Below are 25,499 nucleotides of genomic sequence, written 5' to 3' on the forward strand. Positions count from 1 at the left end.
GCGACTCTCCTCCGTCACCCTCTCCTTCCACCACCCCACCATCTCCTCGGTTTCCTCTCTGATTCACTTTCCATCTCATTGTTTACTGTGCGCTCTCCAGTCTGCCAGGAATGACTCTCTTTTTGCCTGCGGTGGCCTCTCTTTAGCCCGTGTGGTCGAACATCCCCGCTTTGCACCCGTCTGCCGCAAGCACGCCTGTTTCCTCCTCCGGGCCCTTTTCTTTCTCTCCTTTCCCTCCGATTCCATCCTCAGATCACACGATGATCACTGCTACATCCTTTTTGAATCATATTGGGAGCCGACCGCCGCGGTATCGCACTCCCTCGCCGCCGCGACGCGCCGTCGAGCCTATCTCGCCTTGCTCAACCTCCGACCTCCGTGCATCATGGGTCGACCGCAACGTCTCTCGGGTTGCTGCCTCCGATCGCGACCACTTTGTACCTCACAATCCTACACTGCACCATCATGCTGATGAGACAGCTTCTCATCGCTCTAGCCATGGCCGCTCCGGTTCTACCATCGACGCTCTCGCAACGATCGCCCTAGCGACGAGTCCTACCTTCGCACCTCTTTCCTACCGACCTCCTTCTCAAAACTCCACCCCCGCCATGTCGCTATTCCCCTCCGAGCCCATCGAATCTACAGAACGCCCAAGCAAGCGTCCGCGGTCGGAAAAGGATCCCTCTCCATATACCCAACACCGGACAGTGGCCGTGTCAGATGCAAATTCTGCTTCGTTGTTTGATAGCATGAAGACAGACGCAGAGCTTTTGCTGAATCTGGCACGGCCCACAAACTTTCATCCTCCCTCGCATCCCGCGAAACGTGTCAGCATCGACGAGTCGTTTTATCATTATGGGGACGAACAAAAGCATCATGTCATGGCGGATTCGGGCGGCGCGAGCTGGAGGTTCAATGACGAAAAATATGCATACAATGCTCCCGGGCCCAACAACATGCCGTCTCGGGTGAGGTCACAGTCCGACGGTTCAGCTGCTATATCACGCCCGGTTATCCATGGCATGCGACCCAATACAAGCTCCTCCACTCTTCCACCAATTCTATGGCAGGAGGAAGGGGACGCTGAAAACGACTATTCACCCACAAAGTTCGTCATAAATGGTAGGCCGAGCGAGACACAAGCACAACTATCAATGCACACCACCAACATGGCACAAATGCCGATAGAGCATTCTTCCAAGATTGAAGATGATACGGAGGAGTCTAACCAGGCTAGCTGCGCGGCTTGCAATCTTGTGCGGATCCCGATGGACACTGGCGAGCAAGGCGACGTGACATGGATAAGCTGCGATGGTTGCAAACGGTGGTTTCATATTGTCTGTGCTGGGTTCAAGAGTGACCGCGAACTCCGAACAGTGGACAAATTTATCTGTCGAGAATGCCGTCCTATTTATGGACAGACTACGTTCGTGCGCAAATCTTCTCGCGCTCGCACAGCTATTGATTATGCCGGCCTCAACCAAGGGCTTGTCAAGGCCGCTACGGACTCTCTCGAACATCACTACATTGAACCCATCCGACAGGGCAAAATTCAGTTCCTACCTGAAAATTTCCCACGAATGCGTCCTGAGCTGGTCACTGCCGAGTATTTCGAGCGAGGCAATGGCATGACGGAACCAATTGTCATCCCTGCGGAGTGGAACACTCGCGAGTCCGTTTCGATCAGTGATTCCGAGTTTGACACTCTAGTACAAGAGGCGCCTACGCAAGAAATGTTCGACGAGCTGCTGGATCATATTGTCGAGCAAGAGGAAGGCTACGAGCAAGTGATAGATTGTGGCCAGGATCAGTTGGACATGGTGATTCCTGAAGGCCTTACCGTTCGAAGAGTTGCGGAGCTTTACGGACCGGAAGAAAGAGTCGAGGTCATTGATGTCAAATCGCAGCAGAACGAAGACAAGAGGTGGACAATGCAGAAATGGGCGGAATACTACGAGAGTACTGGCGACAAGGTTGTCCGAAACGTCATCAGTTTGGAAGTCTCACAGAGCCCATTGGGCAGGCTCATTCGTCGGCCAAAGGTTGTCCGGGATCTTGACCTTCAGGACTCTGTCTGGCCTGACGAACAGAAGGCCGTCGGCGACTGCCCGAAAGTCCAGTTCTACGTCTTAATGTCTGTCGCTGACTGCTATACCGATTTCCACATCGACTTTGGAGGGTCCTCGGTATATTATCATATTCTGAAAGGCAAAAAGACCTTCTTCTTCATCCCGCCCAAGGACAAGCACCTGAAAAAGTATGAGGAGTGGTGTAATTCTCCTGCGCAGGATTCCACCTTTCTTGGGGACCAAACCAAGGAATGCTATCGCGTGGATCTGTCTGAAGGCGATACGATGCTGATCCCCTCGGGCTGGATCCATGCCGTCTGGACCCCCGAGAACAGTCTTGTCATCGGTGGGAATTTCCTTACGAGGCTGAACTACGGGATGCAGATTAAGATCGCGCAGATCGAGAAGGATACCAAGGTTCCACGGAAGTTCAGGTACCCGTTCTTCCAGAAGATACAATGGTATACCGCGTTGCGATATCTCGAAGATGACCCGCTACCGCAGAGCGTTCTTGACGCCTTTGCGCAGGACGAAAACTACCGCTTCCACCGAGCGTATCCGATCTACTACGAATTCGGCGAACGGACGAACAATGCGCCTGCCGGGTCGCCTTATCACAACTCGCGCTTCTATTCTCAAGCGGAACTGGAAGGGCTACCAGATCTTGCAAAATACCTATATCACACTGCCCTCATTGCTGGCGCCTATCTGACGGAGGGCGTGACGATGGATACCAGGAATGCGGTCAAACGCTCGATACCTAAGATGTCCGGGGAGCCAATCGATGCCGTAAGGAAGTTTGGCATCTGGGTCGCCTGGAAGCGTGGCAATGAGAGGGCACCGCATTGGACCCGCCCTGGCGTGGCTGAAAGCAATGCGAAACTCAGTCTCGCGGAGAAGAAACCCGCCGGAAGGCCCAGCCGTCGCTCAGAGCGTAATGCCGAGAGCCAGCGCACGTACGCAGAAAGACAGGCTGTACAGCGGCTTCCAGAGCCGGCTCATGACCCAGCAACCGAAATGAGCAACAGTAGTGGCCCTAGTGGTCCGCTGAATGCCGGAGCTGCTATGCCAGACGGCCCGTCGAGCAGTGGCATCAAAGAAGAGCCTGCTCCCAAATCGCGCGCTGCACCCCGTGGCTCCGGACTGGGCCCTAAGCGCGTTGCCTGCGATGCCTGTCGCAAGCGAAGGATCCGGTGTCACCACAAGGATGAACATAACGACGGTATTTCCAGCAAGCAAACGGCCGTGACCGCTTTCGGCCCCAGCAACCATTCGTTAGCACACGACGCAGCGTCTGCGCTGAATTCACTTGCCGCTATTGCATCGGAAGCAGGCTTTCAAGACAATGGAAGTGGCAGGAACCCGGATCGGTTTGAAGTCGCTGCCAAGTTCAACTCCGCCATTTTGGGTACGCCGCGTGCACCGGTCAATGGACTCGGACTCAATGATGCCAGTCCTGAAGGCGCCAACACCGGAAAGAAGGGCCGCAGCAAGGCCTGCGACGACTGCCGGAAGAGCAAGGTTCGTTTTCTTTCTCTCTTTCTTTCTTCTTCTTTTTCCCTCTCTCTTTCTATCCAGTTCTAATACTAACTGACAACAGCGTCGGTGTATCCACGATGAGTACGGCCGTATTGACCCTGTTAAGGCGCAAGAACGAGCAAAGCCGCGCGCTGCTGCTTCTGCCAAACGGCCTCGTATCAACGAAGAAGGAACTGGGCCGATGATCAACAAACGGATGAAGCAGGAGAGCACATCGCCTACGTCGAGGCCGGCACATCTCAGCAACAATCGTGAAGCTGGTGCGCCGGGGACGCAAGATCACCTGTCCGATCATGCTCATGCAGCCGTGGATCTCCATGCCCCGTTCTCGGATGCGCCGCTGGCTGATAAAGACTCAAATCGGCAGTCGGGAATGACCGTTGGGGAAAAGGAAGCACCATTGGGGCCAACCTCCTACGCATCACCGCCTACGTTCCAGACTGACACGGTCGATGCGAAGGAAATAGATTCTGCGCCTGTCTCTAAGCCTACTGCCACCCTTGTATCACCGCCGACCTCACTGGCCGACGAGACCGATGTTCCTCAGGAACAAGCAGACGGAGAAGGGGACCATGTGGTAGTCCTGCACACACCAACCTCAAGTTCCCGGCACTCTTCGCGCCAACCGCGCCAGGTTGATCGGTACATGCCTGAGACGCATGTTTCCAAGCCGACCAAGGGGACGACCCATACCCCCACCGCCCGTCGTTCTTCGTTCGGCGGTTCAAGCGGTGGTGTGCGAAAATCCACCCCAGGTCCTTCTTCAGGCTCCAAAAAGTCCGCATCACGCCCCTCCTCGTCCTCGCATGCCAAGAAGAGTTTCTGGTCAACCGACGAGAAAAAGGGCGACCGGCACTCTGCGACGTCAACATCTCCTGGGCAGCCGGGCAAAAACCCTAAGCGGGTTGCGGACGAGGAGCCGGATGCTGAGAGCCTCCGCTTGATCCGTGAACTGCAAGAAGCCGAGTTCGGGCTACGCAAGAGATCCACACGAGTGTGAGGGCGAGAAGGCAGCAGCGGATGAGTTTCATGTTTTTCACCATTTTAGACCACCTAGATCGGGCAACCGGAGAAATTAGGTTTGAGACGATCGGATTCGATCAATTGGCAGTGTTTCCTGGGATGTGGAGTTTGGTAGGGAAGGGAGTCTGCTGGCGATGATCGGTTTGGCTTGGTCCATCGATATGCTTTGGCCCTTGATTATTGTGATTCCCTTTTGGCGTCTCGTTATTCGGCCGGCTTTTGTTTCTATGTACCGGGATGTTTTGTTTCTTCTTTTCATAATCTGTACCTGGCGTTGTTCATGTGGCGGTTGGGGAGTTTTCGACCAGATCGGTCTGTTCGTTCCTTTCCTGGGATTCCCATTTCCTTATCCTTTCTGATTTCCCATTCGATATCAATTGCAGTTCTAACTCTGGCTCCGACCCTGGGGTCGGGTCACATCTTTTTACCTCTTCCCATCGTTCCTTTTCATCATTCCTTTGCAGTATTCTTCTATTACTATACCAGTATACCTAGCTCTGCTTCAGCGTTTACTCTGCCTCTGTCCCGTATTTCCTTCATCTTTACATTTTGGCAAGTCCTGCTCTGGTTTTCTGTTTTCATCTAGGTACTAGCCAGCTGCTGTGCCTGATTTGTTTGCTAATCACTGGATCTCGTGTATGTCTATCGTACTATCTACCTTTGTCGTAATCCCGCTAGGCAGTACTTACATCTGTTTCTTTTGAACCCGTACTGAGCGGTGATTTATGTAGAACCGTAGCGTCGTACTATCCTTTCCATTGCGCGGTAGACGCGCACGTGCGTTAACGAAGGGTTGGTAGTAGGGCTACAGTAAATTAGGTTGCAACAGGCATGACCTCTACAAAGACCCCTACACCGCGACAATGGAGAAACTAACGTTATACCTATCTATATCATGCATACTGTAAACGAACAAGGAAGAAATAACATCACTTACCCCCCCCTCAAGGGCTCTTCATCCCCCTCCCTCCCATCATGATGATTAAGAGAAGGGTCATGATGCTGATCGATAACCTCCTGCTCGAATTGCCTCTCAACCATAATCGTATTCATCCCCCGCATGGGCTGCATCTCCGTATCATCATCGTCATCATCCATGCTCTTCAAAGCCAAGATCTCAGAGCGATAGCTATTCCCGGCCCCGCTGCCATTATTCAGCTGAAGCCAGGTATTGTGATGGTTGTTGGCGCTGGACTTCGTTTGGCGCTGGGTGGATGAGGGGTGTGCGCTGCGTGAGCCGTGGGTGCGAAGAGTGCCCTTTATGCTGCGGAGTACGGCAGCCAGGGACTTGTAGATTATCGGGAGGTTGGCGCAGAGAATGCCGCCGAGGGGTTCCCAGGCGGAGAGAATGCCGAGAGGGACGCCGGCCCCTGTGTTTAGGTGAGTGGGCTGGGGTGGATGGAGAAGAAAAAATGGTGGTTGGCTTACAGGTGTAGTCGGAGGAGCCCTGGGTGACTACGACGGTTAGTCGGGCTGCGCTGATTGCGCAGGTTCTGGATGTTTGTCAGCTACTTAGAAGTTCTTAGGTACTATGACTGAGTACGTACGCTAAGCCGACGGAGAAGAGCAAGCTGAGGCCTATTTTCTTGTTTTTCGTGATCTGGAGGTGTAGGATGATGGGTAGGGGGAGGAGAAAGATCCAGATGTCAGTGACGAGGTTCGCAATGTTGGTGAAGTAACTGAAAGCGACAAGGTTGAAGCATGTGCCTTCAACGCTCGAATTCCAGAATTTCGCGATCGGGCGACACTCCAGCCCTAGGACAATTTCCATGGTCATGAGCCATAGAATTACCCAAACTACGGTTAGGATGATGACCAGGCGGAATTTCGGGGTGATGAAAATGCGATAATATAACGCCAACACGGAGAGCTTGGTGCTGGCGATGGCAACGTCGTAGAAGTGACTGAAGATATAGTCGCCCTACCATGGAAGTCCCGGATCCGTCAGCCATATGAAGGTGAGTGTCGGCTTGACTTGGTTATTTCCTTCATACCATCATGAACGTTTCGACTTCCTTGGTTGGTAGAGCGGCGACATGTCGACCAAACCCATAGGGAGGGCCTGCCGTGAGGTGGATTGTGGTTAGCTACACGGTCCAGAGATGTCAACGGGACGGGCCGGTCAAGCGCACCGTAAACCAATCCACTGACGCAGACGCCAACACCGATGATCTATATGGAGACATTCGAGTCAGGACGCGCCCTTAAGACACAATTATCCGATAAATGGCTCACCGTAGCCCAGATCATCACGTAGTCGTCAAAGGTCAAGCCATGCTCTGAGGAAGGCCGCAGTTTGATCCAGAGTCGCCACACGGTAGTCAAGATCTCAACAGGGATCGGGACCGAGTATGCCACCGTCACCTCGGTCACACGCGACTGTGCCAGGTATGCCGCTGAATAGTTCGCCCCTGCAGAGCTCATCTTGGGCGGCTACAGCATCCAACCGTAGGACTGTATCGCAGCAGCAGCCGCATCAGCAGCAGCAGCAGAATTCTCTGAGTGCCTTCCATTGTGTTTTGTAGGTGCTGCTGGCCTGCTTACGGTGGGTCTGGTAGGCCCCTTGCCCTTGGTTTCTTCAATTATTCATGCTGACAGCCTAGCCAGACTATCCTATCGGCAGTCAGCCCAGCTCGTGTGAGATGCCTGCTGCCAAGGAGAGCACGAAGGATAGACGAGGCGCTCTAATTGCGGTTTTTGGCCCCAACGCTAAGTTTCGGAGATTGAGCGAGTCATCCTTCAGGCAGTTGAGATAACGGACTAGCAGGCATTGTCCAGTAGGAAGAACCGGCGAGTTAGTTGGAGTCTAAACTCGATGGCCGGTACAGAACGAAGCATCGGACCGGCCACACGTGCTAGCCCCGTGATCGAATGGCGGCCGCCCAAATTGATTGCGGTCCACTCGCAATCCGCTCTGCTGCTCGCCTGCTTCCCACCGCTGCTCCGTCGGCTTGAGCCCGTCGTGCCATGCTATCCCAAGAAGTATTAAGTGCTGACTTAGTACCTCGCTGGCTTACACCATGCGCTAAAAAGCTTGCCCCTGAGCTGGATCTGGGCTCGGACGCACTGCCGCTTAATTGCCGTTGGTAGGACTGTCCATCCCTGCTTCTTTTTCCTAAATTTAACTGTTGTTCTGCAGGGAACCCGATTCGCTGAGCCGCCAACTTCATCTCACAGTCTCTGGTGAAGATGAAGCCCGGGTATTGCTTGCTGCTCGCTGCCAGCGCGGCACTCTCCTGCGCCAGCCAGCACCCCATCGTTGATCTGGGGTACGCGATCTATCAGGGCTCTTACAGTACCGCTTACGACTTGAATGTGTGGAAGAGGTATGTCTGAAACACGCCCCATTTGACCAACCGCGAGATAGTCTATGTTGTGGACATGGTCTGATCTAGCACCCAGTATCCGGTACGCAGCTCCCCCAGTGGGTAAACAGCGTTGGCAGGCGCCTGCACCTCCATTGCAGAACAACAGCCAGATCACATTAGCCGTCGACCAGCCCCCCGTCTGTCCTCAATCCGGGGCGGCAAAGACACCGTACATCTACGGCTTTAACTCGGGGCCTGGGGATGAAGACTGTCTGTACCTGAATGTCTATGCCCCCCCGAATGCGACGGACCTGCCCGTCCTGCTATGGATCCGTAAGCCTATCAATAACTGTGTAGCACCCTATATTCTAGCTAACTGTAATGCTCGATCGACAGACGGTGGTGGCTATGGGCTCTTCGGTGCCACCTATGACCCCAGCCCAATGATGAACACCAACAACAACGGGTTCATCACCGTGGAAATCCAGTACCGTCTGGGAGCATTCGGTTTCCTCGCCTCCGAGGAGGTCAAGGAGCACGGTGTGACGAACGCTGGTCTTCTGGACCAACGCTTTGCCATCCAATGGGTACAGGAGCACATTGCCAAATTCGGTGGTGATCCTAAGCGTGTGACCATTGGCGGCGAGTCCTCAGGCGCCGGAGCAGTCATGCTGCATGCGCTGGCATATGGGGGTCAGGAGTTCAACCTCTTCAATAACGTCCGTCTCTCTCAATTCTCACCTCGGAACCGAACTGACAGTCTCCGCATAGATCATCGCTGCGAGCGCCTACTCACCCCCAATCTTCAACTACCACGACCAGGTACCAGAGCAGTACTACACAGACTTTGCTGAAGTGGCCGGCTGCGGATCGAACTCCACTGCCATCAAGAACTACGCAACCACCTTTGACTGCCTGGTAGCAGCTCCCAGCACTCTCCTGCAGAATGCCAGCGCCACCGTCTCCACGTCCGGACTATTCGGCACATGGGCTTTCCTGCCGGTCATCGACGGCGAGCTGATCCAAGAACGGCCCTCTGTGCAGCTCGCACAAGGCAAAGTGAGCGGCAAACGCATTCTCATCGGCGTACGCACCCTCCAATTCCTTCACTTTCTCCCTAGCTCCACTAACAATCTATCACAGAACAACGCCAACGACGGCGTCCCCCTAAGCAACCCCAACGTAGTCACCCGCCCGGCATTCAACTCATACATCTCGTCCACCTTCCCCCTCTTCACCTCATCCGACATCGCGCTCCTCAACGAAGTCTACCAAACCGCCAACAGCCGACCCGCCGATAACAGCCCCCGCTACGACACCATCGGCACTAGCGGTCCCACGGCCATCAACCAATCCGAGATGGCAACAGGCCTCCAACAAACGGTATTCAACATCTACGCCGAAACGACCTTCGCGTGTCCCGCGCAATGGCTCGCCGACGCCTTCAGCCAAGAAGACGACACCCTTTCCTGCTCCGATTCCCAAACTCCTCGTCAAGCCTGGAAATACCAATACTCGGTAACACCCGCGTACCACGGCGCCGACCTCTCCGCGTACTTCAGCGCGGACGCCACCTGGCCCGATAAGGGATTCAGAACGGCTTTCCAGAAGATGTGGGGCCAGTTCATTATGGCTGATAATCCTGTGATTTCGATGGAAGATGCCACGGCTGGGAAATTGAATGCGTCGGTTCCTGTTGCGAGGTTTGGTCGTAAGAATAGTCATGGTAAGAACGGGACGAAGATGCTTGATTGGCCGAGTTATTCGCCCGAATTCCCGGTTATGATGGATTTGAACACCACGGGGGGGTACTTGGTTCATGATGTGGTGACGTCGAACTTGTCATATTGGATTCGGGAGGGAGATGGGGTTGTGAACCATTTTCGGTTGGTGAATTCGTCTGCTTGGGAAGGGGGAAGAGGGGCGAGGTGTGATTTCTGGAGGGAGGTTTCGGAGAGGGTACCTCAATAGAGATTCATGTCTCGAGAGGATCTCTCTTCGCGAGTACTGGGTTATTTTCATTGTGTACGCGCATATAGACTAGAGATAGAGTGTATGTATATAGTCATTCATTGAGTAGAGCTACTTGTTCACTAGGGAATGAGTAAAGCATGTGGCACACCACAAGTCAACCATGTAGAGGGGAGATTATAAACCAATCATCTATTCGTATCGCTAGACTCCTCGTATCTGACCGTAACTCGTCCAAATTAAATGCAAACTGCCAGAACACCATCATACGGCTCCTGGTCCGTGTCCAAAACTGTCATGATATGTATAGTGGTGTAAGGATATAAGGTAGGGTCATGTAACTCGTCCATCATGGGTTTGAGGGGGAATCTAGTCCCAACATGCGCCAGTGGTCTATGCAGTCGACCAAGGAGATGTAAAGAAAAAAGGAAAACGCCAGGGTATATCCACATGAGATAACACCGGAATAAGCAAATGCGCACAAAGAATAAGATAACGATACGAGGGGAAGTCGGGAAAAGAATAAGGATAAAGTAGGAATAGGTTCCGACCAGCATGGAGTGCACAAGTGCGGAACGATACCTCATGTTGTGTGCCACGGCTGGGGTTTGTCAAACAGCCAAGGGAGGACCCCCGTCTAGTCATGTTCTTTCTCATGTTCAGGCCGAGTACCCGCCCAGCGTTTAGCCCGCTTTTCTTCCCCAATGTAGTTCTTAATGACACAGACTTCCTCATCCCGCTGCTGACAGACCTTGTGGCGGTTGAGGTGCTTGAATCGCGGTCCCACTGGGCCGTTGACATAATGATACTGACCTGCGAATCGATACTGTCGCTGGTCACCTAGCGGATAGAACTTGTCGCCCCAATGGCCGTTGAAGTAGAACCACTCGATAGGGGCACTCGGGGTGGCGGTGGATGCACGAAGGGCATCCTTATCATAATCGTACGTATAGGCGTGGGCGTTCAGAAGAGGGTCCCACAGGGGACCGCGGTCGGTCTGATCGTGCAGCAGGCCCCAGGGCAGGATGTAGGCATGGATGCCCGGGGTGGCATACATGGCATGGGTGCCCATGGCGGAGTAGATCACGGGCTGCCAGGGATCCATGGTTAGCGTCGGGAATCCCCTGGACGGGCGGGAGGGGAGCAATTTATATCTCGACTTACCCGCTGGCCGATCTTTTCCACGGCCTCGTAACTGTATGCTTCTCCCGCCGAGTGCGCGCTGAAGAAAAGCGCCTTGGGCTTGCCGTCGTGAAATCGCACCAGACAGTGCTCCCAGTCACCCACATGGTTCCCGAACCGCACGTTCAGCACTACGTTGCCCAGATTGAAGCTGTAAAAATAGAACCAGAACGCATCTACGACGCCGTGGCCTTTGTCCATCACCAGCAGAATTGCCGGAGCATTACTGCGCCCGCCAGTCTTTTCGACGTGGATGGGCTCGCCGCCGAACCGTTTGCGCAACTCGGTTCGGACATCCTCGTCCGCGAGGTCCTCCGGGCGGAGATAGCCCAGGTCTTCAGGAGACCAACTGTCATCCTCTCCCTCCGATGATGAGAGACGGCCGGTGTCATACCACTGGGAGCGTTCCTCTGGCGTGTCCCCGGGAATAGGCCCGTCTATCCGGCCATCCCAGTCGGGCCAAGACAGCTCAAGGTCGTCATCGGGATCTTCAGGAATATTCTTCTCGCCCTCAATCCATGGCGGGCGATCCTCTACATTGTCGTTGCTGGTCAGATATACGTACTCACCCTCCTGCCACTCGTTCAGCTGATCGAGGTTCTGCAGGGTGGGATGCTCCTCATCCGACTGAATGGGGGTGTAGTTCAGCATCGGGGTGACGTGGTAGAGATGTTCGGCAATGTCTCCAGGCCAGAACTGTTCATGCGAGGACAAGTAGACCAACGGTGCATACTGGAAGACATACTCCGGAATTTGCCGACGCGAGCGTTCGGCTTCATCCCATGCGGGCTGCTGGGAGTCATTGAATTGCGCATCGCGCCAGGCGGCGTAGTGGGCCTCGCTTTCGGGCGACCAGGGTCCCAGAGTGGGCTCGCGCTGGCCGTAGCGGGCCCGCACCAGGCGGAAGTGGGCGGTCCCGCACATGCCGAGCCAGCGACAGGCCTTGCGATCCAGCCAGGACGGCGAGGAGGCAATCCAGCTCTGCTCGTCATGATCCTCAGCATACCAGACGAAAGCCGACGGGTTCACGGCCCGCGCGGCGCTATTGATCAAGACATAGGCGATCAATGAAGCGAGGGTGACAATGGCAACCTTGGTGGAGCGAATCATCTGCTGCGCGATGCCGGGAGAAGCTTCAAGATCGGAGGAATTGGAGCGCGACGAGGGAGACACCACTAACCCGGACTGATCACCGGGAGTGGAAGTGGTAGAAGGGGGGAGTGTGACCAGATTCCCAATCGGGACAGCAGAGGTAGGAGGAGCTACAGCGGCCAGGCTGTCGGCCAAATCGGTCACGGAGAAATCCTCGGGGGAATTTGCAAGAGGATGAGAGGCATCCGAGCCGAGGGGGGAGGGATGACAGAGCGACTGCGACAGCAGAAGCAGCAACAGCAGCAGCAGCAGGGAGGAAGAAAAGCGACCGAGCCGGGCATTTGAGCCCGGAAGTAAAGGAAGCGGAGGGGACACTATAAGAAGCAACAGCGGGCAGGCGCGATGACATTGTCAGTCAGCCGGTAGGGTCGAGAACAGCAGGAACGGGACTCGGAAGGTCAGAATGATGGTACAGAAGGGGACAGAATTGGGTAGTGATTGGCCATGAGTAATTGGTCATGATGGGACGATTTGGTAGGGCAGACAAACAGCAGGGCCGCGGGACGTGATAGTGGATGCTTAGGGCTGAAGGGGGGGAGGGGAAGAACAGGGAAATTCGGGCATTGGAGTCGCCGAGTCCAGCACAGGAATTTGCTGGAAGCAGCAAGCATAGAGATTCGGCTCGCACGGAAGCGGATTAGATAATGGATGATGAGGCACGAGTCCGAATGGGAAGACGACGGATGCAGCTGGTTTGGTTGGCTTCCGCCGGTTGCCGGATCGTCATAGTAAAAGAGAGAAAGAGAGAGAGAGCGAGCGAGCGAGACCGACGGTGAGGGAGTGAGTGGGAAGTGAGAGGGGAAAAAGCAGGACGGAACAGACGGAAGAAAAGAGGGGCCATTGACTGAATGAATGAATCAGGTGGACTCACTGATCTTGGATGGATCAATTGGGAGAAGAATATTGAATAATGATGAAAACTGAATTAGTAGTTTACTGTGCCTTGGTGTACAGTGTACTGTGGACTATCTAGATGGAATGGCCGAGTTCGCACTGCAACCGGATTGGAATGACAAAGAGAGTTGGTGATGATGCAAGAAGGGGGGGATGAAGTCATCCGGTCGATCATCCAGCAGGGACTTTCACAGCTGCGGTGGATGCAGCAGGGACAAGGACAAATAACCCCGTCAGTCAAGCTGGAGCTTGAACTGGAACTGGAACTGGAGCTGATGGAGGAAAAACAAGAAGAAGAAGGGGATTGAAATCGATGGATCCTCAGGGTCGCAAAGTCTAAGGGTTCAGTCCGTCAGCTCAGCCTCTCATGGATGCCTGAAGCGATGACAAACACGATAGTCAGCAGGGTCTTCTTCTGCCTCTTCTGCTGCATTCTATCCAACTAACAATTAATGCAGAGCAGTTATGGGAATCATGGATGATGACTGGCTCCAACAGCTTGCAGTGGAGTGATTCACCGCCAAGTCTGGATCGTCGGGCGCCGCCGCGGTTTAGTTGCCGCCCTGCCAATCAATCCAATCATTCTCTCCCAGCTCGATAATTCTACCATCATCATATCACTTTTAGTTGCTCACGGGTTTATCACCATCTGCATCCATGGCCCTCCCCACTCCCTTAATGCTGGATCCAGCCATGCTGGCGGATTCCAGCCTGGTCCACCCCGAAGACGATGATGATTCCGAATATGAATACGAATATCATCCCACCGAGACAGAAGTTCGTCCCTCACCTTGGCAAGTCTGGCTAGCATCCTGCCTTGGTTGCGATGCTGACAAAGTCTCAAATCTCACCATCACTAGACTGTCTATCTGACTCTCGATCTCACCTCCCTCCATGGTCCCATCCGCCCCCCTCGACGCCGACAACCACAAGATCCTTCCTCCCTCCCCACCTCCAGTCCATCCACGCCTTCCCATAGTCAATATCACGATGACCAACCCGACGCCGCCCTCTCCAGCACCGAAGCTGATCCCAACAACCCCTCCATCGCCGACCGTGTCCAAATCCTAGGCCTTCACACCCCCAACCCCATCATCTCCTATCAGAATCAAATCTTCAGCGGCACCTGGGCCGACCAAATCGGTACCGAGTTACTCATCGCCCGTCCCGAGGACACATCCTCCTCACCACCGCACGATGCAGACCCTTCCTCCTTCACTAGTAGTAGTAATCCAGTCCCTCCGCTCCGCCACACGCCAAACTACGACCTCCTCGCAGCCAACAGCGTGAAAATCCTCGGTCGCAAAGCGAACCTCATATCCAGCTCATCCTCCAACGTCTACGCTGCGGATTCTGCCGCTGCAGAACAACCCAGTGAAACCCCCACCACTGGTGTAATCCGTAAAAGCGCCCCGCAAACCAATCAAGCACGATTTTTAGACCGCCTCGCCAGCCTCAAACGCAGCAAAGGCGAGACCGATGCTGTGCGAACAACATTTAGCACAAAGCGGATGACGAATCTGGAGGATCGGCTACGTGGTTGGGCTCGTACCGATGAACAGCTGGCGCAGATTCAACGGTTGAACGAGCTGGCCTTATCCGGGGATGCGAACGCCATGGCGGAGCTGGAGGGACTTTATTCGCGGTTGGGCGGACAAGATGATGAGGAAGAGTTGGATGAGAATGAGGATGAGCTGGGACAATAGGAACTTTCTACTTCGTATCTCAATCTTAATCTCGCGGGCTTAGTTTGGTTACAAATAGGTTAAGCTAAGCTAAGCTAAGCCCAAATGCTTGAGAGGAGTGAGAGTGAGAGTTTCCTATCAGTGGAAATATGCTTCCGCGATACGAAACCACACACTGAACTTCGACTAAAAGAAAAGGATCAATCATAGTACTTATGGAACATGATTGATCTAAGGATGATCCAGACCCGACCAGACCTGACCTCCGGAGCGGATAGGATAGTCACAAAAGCCAGGTAACTGAGGCAGGCACGTCACGTGCCCTTGGCTTGAACATCCGATGCTCCGACCGATCGACCGAGGTCAGGGTGAACGACACATGCGTTCGTCCCACCGCAGAAATAAGAACTGTTCGGGCCGGGAGAAGCTTGCCAAAAGAACAGATCACTCAAGTCAGAATCCTCGGCGGGAAAGTTTCGACCGACCTGAATAGGGCAGTTGATGCGCGTTGTACGAACCGGTTTGCGGCGCAATGGCGTCAGCGGGATTCTTTCCTTAGCAGCTGCAAGGTACATCCTTGATTTGATGGTGAATCTTGGTTATTATTATTTTGGTAATCCCTGCATGTGATAGCGTCGATTTGATGCAGTAGATGGATTGTATCATACTTGGTTATATACTATAATGTCCTGTGTATACTATACTTCTTATGATGAAGGAGATACCAAATTACAGTAAAGACTCTATCATTAGGATCGAGTAATAGTATACACATCTATTCCCCTGTAACTTCAAATAACAAATAGCTAGCTAGCTACCCAATACAAAGACCTAGATAATCAAACCCGAACACAGAGACAAAATAAACCCATCAATCACACATCACCAAACACCCAGTTCCGTCCATCCATGAGATGCAATTATCCAAATAAAACCAAACCAACGCTAAACCCCATCCCATGAATATCAATTCAACAAAAAATAATAGAAATGGATCAACACCCATCACACCCATTCCCTAATGAACCTAACTTCATCCATATAAGAGAGGAATTCAAGCCCAAAACCTCCTCATCTCCACGGGCGAAGGAGGCGGTGGTGGCGGCAGGGGGAATTCCCAATCTAGGGGTGATTTCCCTTCTGTGTGATATGATGGTGTTGATGGAGAAGTAGGATGTGTAGTGGTAGTGTCGATGGTGATTGCCTTGGGGATATGTGTTGAGGCGGAGAGGATGGCGCGGGAGATGGTATCTTGGGAGAGAGGAAGGGAGAGGTGAGGTCTCCGTGTTGATGTAGATGTAGATGTTGTTGATGTGGATGTGGATGGTGGAGTTGGACAGCGGGAGGGAGACATTTTGTTGTTGTTGTTGTTGTTGTCTGTCTTCACTTTTTTCAGTGGAGGAAGGTCGGAAGATAGGTGTGAAGTTGTTGGATGTGTAAAGAAGTAGTAGTATATAGTGATCAGGAACAGAGATTATATACTAGTGAGGTATGTTCCTAGAGTAGTAGATTCATGTCAATGATCTGTGCCCTGCATGTGCATATGTAGAACATATATATAGCCGAGAGGGAAGAAGCAAAGAAGAAAAGAAAAATATCATATGTGATAATGGATGGGATGTATGCCGATATAGATCCTCCGGAGTAAAGATATCTTGTGGTTTGCTCCGAAAACCGCCGAGGTAAAATGAATAGATCAATGGATGGATGGATGGATGGATCCAGTTAATTGCTCATGAGGGTCCTCAGTCCCTCCTCTTAGCCGAGGATTATGTCCGTGTTGTATTGATTGTGATGGTGTGTTGTGCAAGGGTAAAAAAAAAAGGAAAGAGGGAATAATTGGCTTACCTCTCTCTCTCTCTTTTTCCTTTCTCTTTACTATTGTCTGTGTATTCTATAGCTTGGTTGTTGGTGCTGACTATAGTGGTGGATGGTGGATGGTGATGATTTATAGAAACTGCCTCACTTGTACAGAGCAGAGTGGAGAGATATAAACAAAAAAGTACCAGGAACCGAGTACTCCAAGAGAAAAGGCAAGTCTGAAGAGAAAGGATGGAAGAAGAAACGCAGGCAGAGCAAGAAGAAATACCCGCCTAAAATACCTTTCCTTAGTTACCACCACTACGACTCAGGTACACCTACCACTCTACTAAGCAATAAATAGCTACGTATTACCGAATAAAGGAGAGCGAGAAGGAAGGATTGGATGGAAGGATACATCCACCATCCCTTCCCGTTGCGAGGCGAAACCGACCAAAAAGAAAAGAGAAAAAAGAAAGTGGAAAAGAGAAAAAAGGAACAACCGCCTCACCCTTCCACCCTCCCCGGAGTCAGGCTACGGCAGATGGACCCAGAAAGTCGGGTCCAGGCCAGAACCACACATAACGATGGGAATACTACTACCCCAACTGCTTTGCTACGTCTGGGCAAGGCGGATGGTATGGTAGGACTGAGTGGGCATGCTTGGACGGAAGGACGGAAAGACGGAAACCGTCCCGGGGACTGAAATGAAGGAATGGTTTGACTTTTTTTTTTTTTTTTTTTGGGCTGGGGAAAAGAGCTCAGCCCGGAGAAAGACAAGATGGGGATGGATGGGGATGGGGATGGAGTTGGGGGTGGATTTGGGGAAAGCAAACCAGATGCACACTAGACTAGTTTACTGTTACGTGTGCAGATGTGGAGAAAACAAGGGTCAGTTTCTGACTAGTTCAATGGCTGGAGCTACTTCATGTGGTTTTAGAAACTGTTCGACTCTGTTCTCCATACTTACCACGACTACGGAGTACTTCCCTCATACCTTTTCTTTCTAGTGATCGACTTCGGGGCATTGAGCCTGAGTTCCGGGAAAGGCAGCGAGTAATACTAGATAGTTAAAACTAGTGTAGCTGCTGAGGAAGAAAGCCCGAGATTACTCCATCGTGCAGAATATCCGTTTCCATTCTAGATACGTGATTCAATACTCATTAGGGAGGTTTCAGTGGCGACTTATTACAAGTACTGTAGGATGGATGGAGCATGAATGGATCAGACCACGCAATCCTTCATGATGAATGATGTGATCTCTCATCCCCCCATGCCTTGGACACCTCACCTTCTAGAAACACCACTAACAGCACTAACCAGTCCTACAGAAGTACGAATTACGACCAAGTACTACTTTTTACCTCTTCAGATTACCCCACCAATCCTTCGATCCATCCATTCATCCCACAGGATTGCTATTTCCATTTGCTCCGTGGCAAAAAAAGAACAACACCCCAAACCCACCCCATCCAACTCATTTCAGTAAAAGCCCTGTCAACACCAAGCAACCCCTGCTTTGTTTTACTACTACCACAGCTTCATCTTGCACCCCCCCCCCCCCCCCCCCCCCCCCCCCCTCCCCCCCCCCCCCCCCCCCCCCCCCCCCCCCCCCCTGGATTCATTTCCAACCAGCCAGCCAGCCATCCAGCCAGCCAGCCAGCCATCGCAACGTAATCACCCAAATAACTTACCTACAAAGTACTACTCCATACATACTATCAACCCAACTACTTTTTACAAACATGGAGACCTCCACAATTACCCCATCCGTCCCCCCCATCCATCCCTCGTACCCGAACTCTCTCTTCGTGTAACACAAACAATCCCCAAGAAAGTAAGTGAGCAAGCATCAAGTACTTAAGTATAGAAATAAATAAAGAAAAGAAAAAGATACGAGGTATCTAGATACTCCGAAGCTCGAGCGAGCATCATGCATGCTCCTTCACGAATAAGCTCGACCCAACCTGCTGGTCAAGTTACTCCGGATGGAATGGATGAACCATTTCCCACCCCTATCATGCTATGCCCCGAAAAAGCATATAGTCAGTGCCACTAAAAGTACTATCTACTAGTCATGGAGTTGCATGATCGGCTCTACATGTATGTGTCTATCTCCACATTCCAATCCGGGCTTGCGAGGCTCTGTGCGTTGTTGGCTGGATACGTAAGTATGGGGTAAGTATCTAGCAGCTATCACTCCTCCATAATGTTGTAGAAAGTTATGTGGAAGTCAGTCAGCTGCGCCAGGTTGCAGTGGCTTGAGTGATGGCGTTGGTGCAGTGACTTGGGGGAATTCTTTACATACCCCCTATGTTGTATACTAGATGTTAATTAATGCATGAGAATATATGTGATTTATATCGTCTGATAGTAGTGCAGAGTTTATGATGATAGTGGATTGAGGATATCCTTGCCAAAGTGGCATCTAGTGAAGTTCTACAGATACTCTCCATAGTTAAGCCAAATATTTAAAGTAAAAAAAAATTGCATTGCATTATACAAAACCCGCCCAACCCGTTTTAGCCTTAATCCTCTCTGCCCATCTCTGATTATCTATACATAGTTACAACAACACCCCCCCAGGAGATGAGATGAGACATCCCCATCGTCGACCAACGCCAAACGCCTCGCAAACCGAATCAGTCAAAGCATCATCACCCCTTAGTAGCATCATTCCCCCTAGTCCTCAAACTTCCGCTTCACTCCATTACTCCCATTAACCTGCGCCGTACTGCCGGGTCTTCCCCGCTCCGACATCTGCGCCTGTCGCTTCTTCCACGCCGTCTTAATCGCCGGAGCTACCCGAATAAGATCTTCCTCCGTCACCCGGTCCTGAATACTCTCTAGCACCTTCTCCACCGTCGAAATATGATTCGCGTCCGCCTTATCATCCCGAATGCGATGGAACCGCCAGCGACCCTGCTCATCCTGAGCGCACTCCACAATCGCATCGTCCAGTGGCTGCTGCAACGCCTTCATGTTCTCCCACTCCTCTGGCGAGACATACATCTCCCCGAAGGGGCGGTACTCATTCGAATTGAGCATAACAAACAGATGAAAGATAGGCAAGGCATCATAATCGTAATACGGCTCCGTAACACCCTCAGCCTCATCATCCGAATCCGGTTCCAGCAGGGGAAACTCCAAGCGCATTCGAAAATCGATAGTATTCTCACTGGGCGGCTTCCACTTGAGAATATGTTCATCCGTACCGATGCGATAGGGGGTACTCCGACAAGTAAAAATCAGACCGTCATTACCATGAATCTTCTTCACCTTGGGGATAATATCCCGAAACATCATCTCAATGCCATAACTAAACTGCGTCGATTTATCCTCCACGGCAAAGATCCGATGCTGCTTCTCCTCGGGAAACCGATCGTACAGCGCATTATACGGCTTGAGCACCTTTTCCTTGAAATACGCGAGCCGTTTATCCAATGTCCGATGCATCAAACTCTGCCCATCGAGCACCAAGCAATCAAACACAAGATATTTGAGCTGCTGCGTGCCATCCTCGTAGGTATCATTGACCAGCTCGCCGTCGACCAGCGTATCGACATGGAAGCGCTGAAACGTGTCATCGTCCGGTAAGGGAAAGTGCAAGCCCGGGACGTAGCGGTAGTCGTTTTTGCGATCAATCAAGTAGTGAATTTCAGGAGTGTCGGAATCCGGTTCGCCCCGCGCAAAGTACATAAGACATCGGATTCCGTCGGTCTTTTCGCACACGTAGTAATCTTCTCGTTGGAGCTCGGTCAGATGCCGTGTCGAGAAACTGACGGGTTGCGCGCCGGGGAAGTTGAGGTTGTTGCGGCCGAGCAGAGAGGCGACTTCGCGACGGAATTGGTCGGCGAGGTCGGGATCGGCTTTGATGCCTACGGCATCGAGATCGGGGACTGAGTTGCCCATGGTAGTTGGACTAAATATTTCTGTATGGGGGGGAGGGGAGGAGGAGTGGGTGAGGTTGAGAGGAACAATGGTCTGGAGAAATGGTGGTCACGCTAGTGGTAGTTAGAGCTTCTCGCCCGCAGGCGCAGGGCGCAATAAGGTGTTCCGCAGTAGGTGGGTAGAAGCAGAATAGTATAGGGGCGTGGTGGTGGTGAGTTGGCGTTCGTCAGGAAAGTGAGAGCAGGCGCATTGAGGCAACGAAGGTAGCTTTGACTCCCATCTGCGGAGGTTCGGAGATACTCTGTGGCCTGAGGCATCACGTTGCCGTTCTTGTCGCCTGACAATGCGATACTACGGTGGAGAATGGCGTTTTTATTGAATTTCATGCACGCAAAAGTAAATGTAGTAGGCTATGCATTGATGTACTAACCAACAATCAAGGAAGGAAAACGGCTTAACATGCAGTATCAATTGCATTCTATCGATACGGCCAAAGAAGCACCGACTTAATTTACAATAATGCACGCCAGTAAGACTGAGCGCGGGGTATCTTTATCAAACAGCAAACCAAAAAGACCCAGAACCCTTCCAGAAACGCCATCAAGCATCGCCCAAACTCCCTGCCCGTAAGCGGGCTATATGTATATCCGATCCTGGGAGGCTTTCATCACTCGTTACCAGCGAGAGCTCTACGAGCTAGCCGCCACAGGCACCTTCTTGGCTTCAGATGCAGGTGTCTTCGCACCAGCATCTGTTGCATTCTCCTGCGACTCTACCGGCTCCGGCTCATCCACAGCCATAGGCTCGGGCACTGATACCTCCTCTACAGGGGTGAACAGGCTGCCACCATCCGGAAATGGAGAGGAGAGAGTATCCCCTGTCGAGAAAAGCCCACCACCCCGGGAACCGCCCAATGCATGAGATAGCATCTCTTTGATCCGCACATACTGGTACTTTTTCTTCGTCGAGATTAACGTATGAGTCACCATCGGGTATGGATGAGATCGAGAGATGGCCGCCATGACAGTGTCTTTCTCTTCATCCGAGTCGACAGGCCCATTATTATCCAGATCATCCTGCAGCGGAGCATTCGCATCGATAGCAGCCTCTGTAGATAACCAGCATTAGCACCGTCCCAATCCAGTCCAGACTCGGGCTCCATAAGCCACGGGACCACTTACTCTGCTGCCTCGCCTGGTTCTTCTTTTGATACGCCTGCAACAGCATATCATACGGCAACGAACGCCCCGGGACGGCTCTCTTCGCGCCCATCGAATGACTTTTACAAGTCAACGACCTAGCGCACTGCGCACCATTCGGCAAAGTAACACCACACTGCTTCTCAACATCAACAGGACCCTTCGGCTTCGGCACCTTGGGTTTCGGCTCCTCCTTCTTTTTCTTCTTCTTCGGCTCCTTGTCCTTATCATCCTCCCCGGCCTCCGTCTTGCGCTTCTTGCCCTTCTTCGTCCCATCCTCCGCCATCCCTTTAACAGCGGACTTCTTCGCACTCTTCTGACCCTTCATCGAATCGTCACCAGCCCCCTCACCCTTCTCACCAGCACCCACATCTTCATCACCATCTTTATCCCCCTTCTCCTTTGCGCGGTTCGCCGCATCTCTCGCCTCCTTCTTCTTCCTGGCCTTCTCCTGCTTCGCGCGAATACAACCACGAATATGTTCCACCGCATTCTGCTTCAACACCGGCCTCTTGCACGTCTTACAGATGACGGTCTCGAGATGATCTTCTTCGCGGGGCTTCCCCGTCGGGAACGCAGCCATAGTTTTTTCATCGATATCGGGTAATATAGGCGACGAGGAACCGGGAGATTCGGGCACTATAAACCTCGCAACCACTTCATCAGCATGACATGACACCAAACCACCCATCCCTGGGAGGTAGAATGAAAGCAGGGAAACAAACCATCACCCTTCTTCTTCCCAGACTTAGCAGCACTCGCCGCCGACTTCTTCAACTTGATCTTCCCAGGCTTGATATCCTTCTCGGCATACTTATACCCCGACGCATCGACCAGACTCCCCGCCGCGGTAGAAGAGGCAGAGGACGCTACAACACCAGTATTAGCATCGACCGTAGAAAGAAAAGGTGCGTGCCTTTGTGGTTGCCCTTAAATCATAGCGCGGGAACATTATCGGGGGAGAGGGGAGGGGGGTTGCCTATAACGGACCTCTGCCGCCGGTAGCAGTAGCCATGATTATGAACGAAACGACCGACCACCCACAACGGACACACGCGCGCGCGCTCTATATCGACGGTCGGATTCAAGAAACGATATCGTCAGGAAATAGAAACGGAATAGGATAGAATTAGAATTAAAGCTATGTATCTAGCTCCGACCGTGGTAAAAAAGGGGACGGTGATTGCTGGGAGTGCGGTATCTTTCTTGGTCGAGGCTTGCGCTGAGCACACTCACTCACTCACAGTCCGGGGCGCTCCGCATTTGGGGAGGTCACGTGGGTGGTTAGTTAGGTGGTGGTCGGTTGGAGGGGGATTGAACGCCTGGGTTATTGGCACAAAATCAATTCGCCTGGAGAGGTTAGTTTGAATGATGAATGAAGATTTAATGAGGTATGTTTGAAGTGTTGTGGTGCCTGTGTTTCGGTTGATTTCTTTGTTGCGGTGGATGAGGCTGCGGTGAGTGGGTAATAAGCAAGGAAGGACGATGGATGGGTTCAAGTCGGCTTACTTAGGAATTAACACAACTATTCTTCATGATGGTGTTGAGTGAGAAAACAACCCTCTTACATGCTTGATTATGTGAAATAGCTGTCACTGACCACGTTGGCCAGTTAAACGTGTTACTCCAATGTGACTGGCAGTTACATCCGCCCTTGTGGTACATGTTTATTGATACAATGCAATGCAATATGCAAACCCGCCAATATCATATGATACAAAATCCGCCTACCCTGCATGCTTCGAGAAACACAAACTGCTGTTCGTCCCCCCAAATCCAAAACTGTTCGTTAAAGCCACGTCAATGGTGCGCTCCTGGGCCTGTTTCGGGGCATAGTTGCAGTCAAACCCATCAGCCAACCGCTCCAGATTGATAGTCGGAGGCATCACATCCTAGACTTGGCGTTAGCAGAGTTTTATATTTTATGTCAGGACCGCTTACCTCGTTAACTGCGAGAACTGAGAACAAAGCTTCAATGGCGCCTGCACCACCGAGCAAATGGCCGACGGCTCCCTTCGTGCTACTGATGTTAACTTCCGTCGCCCGTTGCTTCCCTCCCGGTCCCAGGAGCAAGGATTTGATGGCAGCATTTTCTGCTGCATCACCGACAACAGTTGAAGTGGCATGAGCGTTGACATAGTCGACCGCGGAAGGTGGGAGTCCGGCGTTTTTCAGAGCTTTCCTCATGGCTAGGAACGCGCCTTCGCCGTTCTCTTTAGGTGCTGTCATATGGTGTGCATCGCCAGAACAGCCGTAGCCTCTCAATTCGGCATAAATTCGAGCTCCTCTGGCTTTTGCGTGTTCGAGTTCCTGACAAATGATTAGAAACGTCCCATCGTAACCAACTGCTTTGAAATACCTCCAAGACCAACATTGCCGCGCCTTCACCGACCACAAAGCCTTCCCGATCCGAGTCAAAAGGTCTTGATGCCTTTTCTGGCGAGCCGTTAAAGCTTGTAGCCAAACTGCGGGCCCGAGCAAAACCTCCGACAGCTAGCGGATGAATACAAGACTCTGCCCCGCCGGCCAGCATCACATCTGCATCACCGAACGCGATGAAGCGAGCAGCATCGCCTATGGAATGAGCCCCAGTTGTACAAGCCGTTGTTGCTGAGTGATTTGGGCCCTATACCATTAGCCGAGGAAAAGCAGTAGTAAGGAACTTCTCTTACCATGAATCCATACTTCATGGAAATGTGCCCAGCCCCGAGATTGATCAGAAGCTTAGGCACGAACAGAGGTGATACTTTGCGATATCCCTATGGCTCGTCAGCACGGTAATTGAATGGTAGACATGCTAGTACTAACCCCCTTGTCATATGCAACGACTGTGTCGTAAATCTCGTCAAAGTTGCCAATGCCTGATCCAAGGCAGACTCCCTGGCATACAGTTAGAGATGTCATATCGATAAGCAGCGACAATACATACAGTAGCTTCTCGTTTCTCAAATTCTGTAGGCTTCCAGCCCGAGTCTTCGAGGGCCTCTTCCGACGCAGCCATGGCATATTGGGCGAAGCGAGCCATCTTGCGCTCATCCTGCAAGGACATCAGTTACAAATCTAGAAAGCACTATGGAATGCCTACATCTCGACTTAACCACTCCGAAGCCGTCCAACATCCATCCTTTCGTGCACCTTGCGGCACCACTGCTGCGATCTGGCATGGCAGATCTGCAAATCTGGCATCGCGATGGTTGACATTGACGATGCCACAGTGACCATCCAAGAGACGTTTCCAAGTACGACGGAAACCTACGGAAGATTACTTAGCAATAGTAGCAAGAGGATTGATTGATCGTGTACAGTTGCCTTCCTGGGCATGAATATGAGGTAGTGCAAGACCTTCCCTTTCCGGAAGAGTAGAAGTGGAGACGCTGGAGACCGAAAAAAAAGATGGTAGAACCACGGCCATGACGAGGTTCTTTGGGACATGCTCAGGTGCACATGGAGACATCACTCACCTACTCCTAGAGGTGTCACTGCTCCAAGACCAGTCACGACAACACGACGCATGGCATTCTGGGGATACACGGTACGTGATTACTGTGGTCGAGGTATTTCACGGGTAGTCTTGCTGCGGGTGGTCGGTCTCCGCAGCCTTCAGACGTAATGGAGGTCCAAACTCCCGCGACGCTATACCGATGTTGGGGAAAGGCGGGAGAGGCTAGAATGAATGGATGGAAGAAGATAGAAAAGATGAAGTGGTGAAGCTCAACGCAGCCAATGGACGAGGCGAGAAATGGGGGGTCAAGGGTGTTCCTTCCGCATTGAGACGATGAAGAAGTT

The 25,499-nt window shown here is 52.2% G+C and overlaps 10 protein-coding genes across 10 annotated transcripts; 5 read left to right on the forward strand and 5 right to left on the reverse strand.

Annotated features, from left to right (window-relative positions):
- Positions 1 to 6: 6 nt before the first annotated feature.
- Positions 7 to 4,760, forward strand: jhd1 ([Histone H3]-lysine-36 demethylase). Its single transcript, XM_026773991.1, has 2 exons — positions 7 to 3,590; positions 3,670 to 4,760. The coding sequence occupies exons 1-2, from the start codon at positions 261 to 263 to the stop codon at positions 4,606 to 4,608; spliced, it is 4,269 nt and encodes a 1,422-aa protein (XP_026623077.1). The 5' UTR covers positions 7 to 260; the 3' UTR covers positions 4,609 to 4,760.
- BDQ94DRAFT_78627 (uncharacterized protein) lies at positions 4,760 to 5,340 on the forward strand. Its single transcript, XM_026776547.1, has one exon. The coding sequence runs from the start codon at positions 4,912 to 4,914 to the stop codon at positions 5,215 to 5,217; it is 306 nt and encodes a 101-aa protein (XP_026623078.1). The 5' UTR covers positions 4,760 to 4,911; the 3' UTR covers positions 5,218 to 5,340.
- Position 5,341: 1 nt separating this feature from the next.
- Positions 5,342 to 7,154, reverse strand: BDQ94DRAFT_78631 (putative integral membrane protein PTH11-like). Its single transcript, XM_026776548.1, has 6 exons — positions 6,867 to 7,154; positions 6,764 to 6,803; positions 6,626 to 6,693; positions 6,179 to 6,552; positions 6,060 to 6,124; positions 5,342 to 6,001 (listed from the first exon to the last, which is right to left on the reverse strand). Exons 1-6 carry the CDS (start codon positions 7,053 to 7,055, stop codon positions 5,565 to 5,567), a joined length of 1,173 nt encoding a protein of 390 aa, XP_026623079.1. The 5' UTR covers positions 7,056 to 7,154; the 3' UTR covers positions 5,342 to 5,564.
- A 431-nt stretch (positions 7,155 to 7,585) lies between these two features.
- Positions 7,586 to 10,107, forward strand: BDQ94DRAFT_78659 (putative carboxylesterase). The gene is made up of 6 exons (XM_026776550.1): positions 7,586 to 7,717; positions 7,771 to 7,957; positions 8,034 to 8,272; positions 8,336 to 8,658; positions 8,711 to 9,025; positions 9,083 to 10,107. The coding sequence occupies exons 2-6, from the start codon at positions 7,821 to 7,823 to the stop codon at positions 9,908 to 9,910; spliced, it is 1,842 nt and encodes a 613-aa protein (XP_026623080.1). The 5' UTR covers positions 7,586 to 7,717; positions 7,771 to 7,820; the 3' UTR covers positions 9,911 to 10,107.
- A 121-nt stretch (positions 10,108 to 10,228) lies between these two features.
- BDQ94DRAFT_78656 (uncharacterized protein) lies at positions 10,229 to 13,534 on the reverse strand. The gene is made up of 4 exons (XM_026776549.1): positions 13,531 to 13,534; positions 13,116 to 13,474; positions 11,075 to 12,558; positions 10,229 to 11,000 (listed from the first exon to the last, which is right to left on the reverse strand). Coding segments are annotated over exons 2-4 (1,938 nt in total). The 5' UTR covers positions 13,117 to 13,474; positions 13,531 to 13,534; the 3' UTR covers positions 10,229 to 10,547.
- A 117-nt stretch (positions 13,535 to 13,651) lies between these two features.
- On the forward strand, positions 13,652 to 14,991 carry BDQ94DRAFT_78680 (TFIIIC subunit 6 family protein). The gene is made up of 2 exons (XM_026776551.1): positions 13,652 to 13,915; positions 13,999 to 14,991. Exons 1-2 carry the CDS (start codon positions 13,796 to 13,798, stop codon positions 14,842 to 14,844), a joined length of 966 nt encoding a protein of 321 aa, XP_026623082.1. The 5' UTR covers positions 13,652 to 13,795; the 3' UTR covers positions 14,845 to 14,991.
- Positions 14,992 to 17,451: 2,460 nt separating this feature from the next.
- Positions 17,452 to 17,772, forward strand: BDQ94DRAFT_149474 (uncharacterized protein). Its single transcript, XM_026767387.1, has one exon. It carries the CDS (start codon positions 17,463 to 17,465, stop codon positions 17,631 to 17,633), a length of 171 nt encoding a protein of 56 aa, XP_026623083.1. The 5' UTR covers positions 17,452 to 17,462; the 3' UTR covers positions 17,634 to 17,772.
- Positions 17,773 to 19,101: 1,329 nt separating this feature from the next.
- On the reverse strand, positions 19,102 to 20,759 carry BDQ94DRAFT_149475 (mRNA guanylyltransferase). The gene has a single exon (XM_026767388.1). It carries the CDS (start codon positions 20,533 to 20,535, stop codon positions 19,306 to 19,308), a length of 1,230 nt encoding a protein of 409 aa, XP_026623084.1. The 5' UTR covers positions 20,536 to 20,759; the 3' UTR covers positions 19,102 to 19,305.
- A 160-nt stretch (positions 20,760 to 20,919) lies between these two features.
- Positions 20,920 to 22,597, reverse strand: BDQ94DRAFT_78777 (deubiquitination module subunit SGF73). The gene is made up of 3 exons (XM_026776552.1): positions 22,439 to 22,597; positions 21,696 to 22,352; positions 20,920 to 21,622 (listed from the first exon to the last, which is right to left on the reverse strand). Exons 2-3 carry the CDS (start codon positions 22,294 to 22,296, stop codon positions 21,204 to 21,206), a joined length of 1,020 nt encoding a protein of 339 aa, XP_026623085.1. The 5' UTR covers positions 22,297 to 22,352; positions 22,439 to 22,597; the 3' UTR covers positions 20,920 to 21,203.
- Positions 22,598 to 23,283: 686 nt separating this feature from the next.
- Positions 23,284 to 25,473, reverse strand: BDQ94DRAFT_149478 (putative beta-ketoacyl synthase (Cem1)). The gene is made up of 8 exons (XM_026767389.1): positions 25,175 to 25,473; positions 24,799 to 24,965; positions 24,643 to 24,750; positions 24,522 to 24,593; positions 24,386 to 24,472; positions 24,073 to 24,339; positions 23,655 to 24,023; positions 23,284 to 23,605 (listed from the first exon to the last, which is right to left on the reverse strand). The coding sequence occupies exons 1-8, from the start codon at positions 25,224 to 25,226 to the stop codon at positions 23,441 to 23,443; spliced, it is 1,287 nt and encodes a 428-aa protein (XP_026623086.1). The 5' UTR covers positions 25,227 to 25,473; the 3' UTR covers positions 23,284 to 23,440.
- Between the last annotated feature and the right edge of the window lie 26 nt (positions 25,474 to 25,499).

The sequence above is a fragment of the Aspergillus welwitschiae genome (assembly GCF_003344945.1).
Source record: "Aspergillus welwitschiae strain CBS 139.54b unplaced genomic scaffold BDQ94scaffold_32, whole genome shotgun sequence".
NCBI classification, from domain to species: domain Eukaryota; kingdom Fungi; phylum Ascomycota; class Eurotiomycetes; order Eurotiales; family Aspergillaceae; genus Aspergillus; species Aspergillus welwitschiae.

Coding starts and splice junctions, on each gene's coding strand:
- BDQ94DRAFT_149478 (XM_026767389.1), bottom strand. CDS start 25,226: ATGCGTCGTGTTGTCGTGACTGGTCTTGGAGCAGTGACACCTCTAGGA. Junction 24,751..24,798: donor CGGAGTGGTTAAGTCGAGAT/GTAGGCATTCCA, acceptor ATGTCCTTGCAG/GATGAGCGCAAGATGGCTCG. Junction 24,473..24,521: donor TCGTTGCATATGACAAGGGG/GTTAGTACTAGC, acceptor GACGAGCCATAG/GGATATCGCAAAGTATCACC.
- BDQ94DRAFT_78680 (XM_026776551.1), top strand. CDS start 13,796: ATGGCCCTCCCCACTCCCTTAATGCTGGATCCAGCCATGCTGGCGGAT. Junction 13,916..13,998: donor ATCATCCCACCGAGACAGAA/GTTCGTCCCTCA, acceptor CACCATCACTAG/ACTGTCTATCTGACTCTCGA.
- BDQ94DRAFT_149474 (XM_026767387.1), top strand. CDS start 17,463: ATGCACACTAGACTAGTTTACTGTTACGTGTGCAGATGTGGAGAAAAC.
- BDQ94DRAFT_78656 (XM_026776549.1), bottom strand. Junction 11,001..11,074: donor TGGAAAAGATCGGCCAGCGG/GTAAGTCGAGAT, acceptor GATCCCTGGCAG/CCCGTGATCTACTCCGCCAT.
- BDQ94DRAFT_78659 (XM_026776550.1), top strand. CDS start 7,821: ATGAAGCCCGGGTATTGCTTGCTGCTCGCTGCCAGCGCGGCACTCTCC. Junction 7,958..8,033: donor GACTTGAATGTGTGGAAGAG/GTATGTCTGAAA, acceptor TCTAGCACCCAG/TATCCGGTACGCAGCTCCCC. Junction 9,026..9,082: donor GCAAACGCATTCTCATCGGC/GTACGCACCCTC, acceptor AATCTATCACAG/AACAACGCCAACGACGGCGT.
- BDQ94DRAFT_78631 (XM_026776548.1), bottom strand. CDS start 7,055: ATGAGCTCTGCAGGGGCGAACTATTCAGCGGCATACCTGGCACAGTCG. Junction 6,553..6,625: donor AAGTCGAAACGTTCATGATG/GTATGAAGGAAA, acceptor CTTCCATGGTAG/GGCGACTATATCTTCAGTCA. Junction 6,125..6,178: donor CTCTTCTCCGTCGGCTTAGC/GTACGTACTCAG, acceptor ACAAACATCCAG/AACCTGCGCAATCAGCGCAG.
- BDQ94DRAFT_149475 (XM_026767388.1), bottom strand. CDS start 20,535: ATGGGCAACTCAGTCCCCGATCTCGATGCCGTAGGCATCAAAGCCGAT.
- BDQ94DRAFT_78777 (XM_026776552.1), bottom strand. CDS start 22,296: ATGGCTGCGTTCCCGACGGGGAAGCCCCGCGAAGAAGATCATCTCGAG. Junction 21,623..21,695: donor GAACCAGGCGAGGCAGCAGA/GTAAGTGGTCCC, acceptor GGTTATCTACAG/AGGCTGCTATCGATGCGAAT.
- jhd1 (XM_026773991.1), top strand. CDS start 261: ATGATCACTGCTACATCCTTTTTGAATCATATTGGGAGCCGACCGCCG. Junction 3,591..3,669: donor ACGACTGCCGGAAGAGCAAG/GTTCGTTTTCTT, acceptor AACTGACAACAG/CGTCGGTGTATCCACGATGA.
- BDQ94DRAFT_78627 (XM_026776547.1), top strand. CDS start 4,912: ATGTGGCGGTTGGGGAGTTTTCGACCAGATCGGTCTGTTCGTTCCTTT.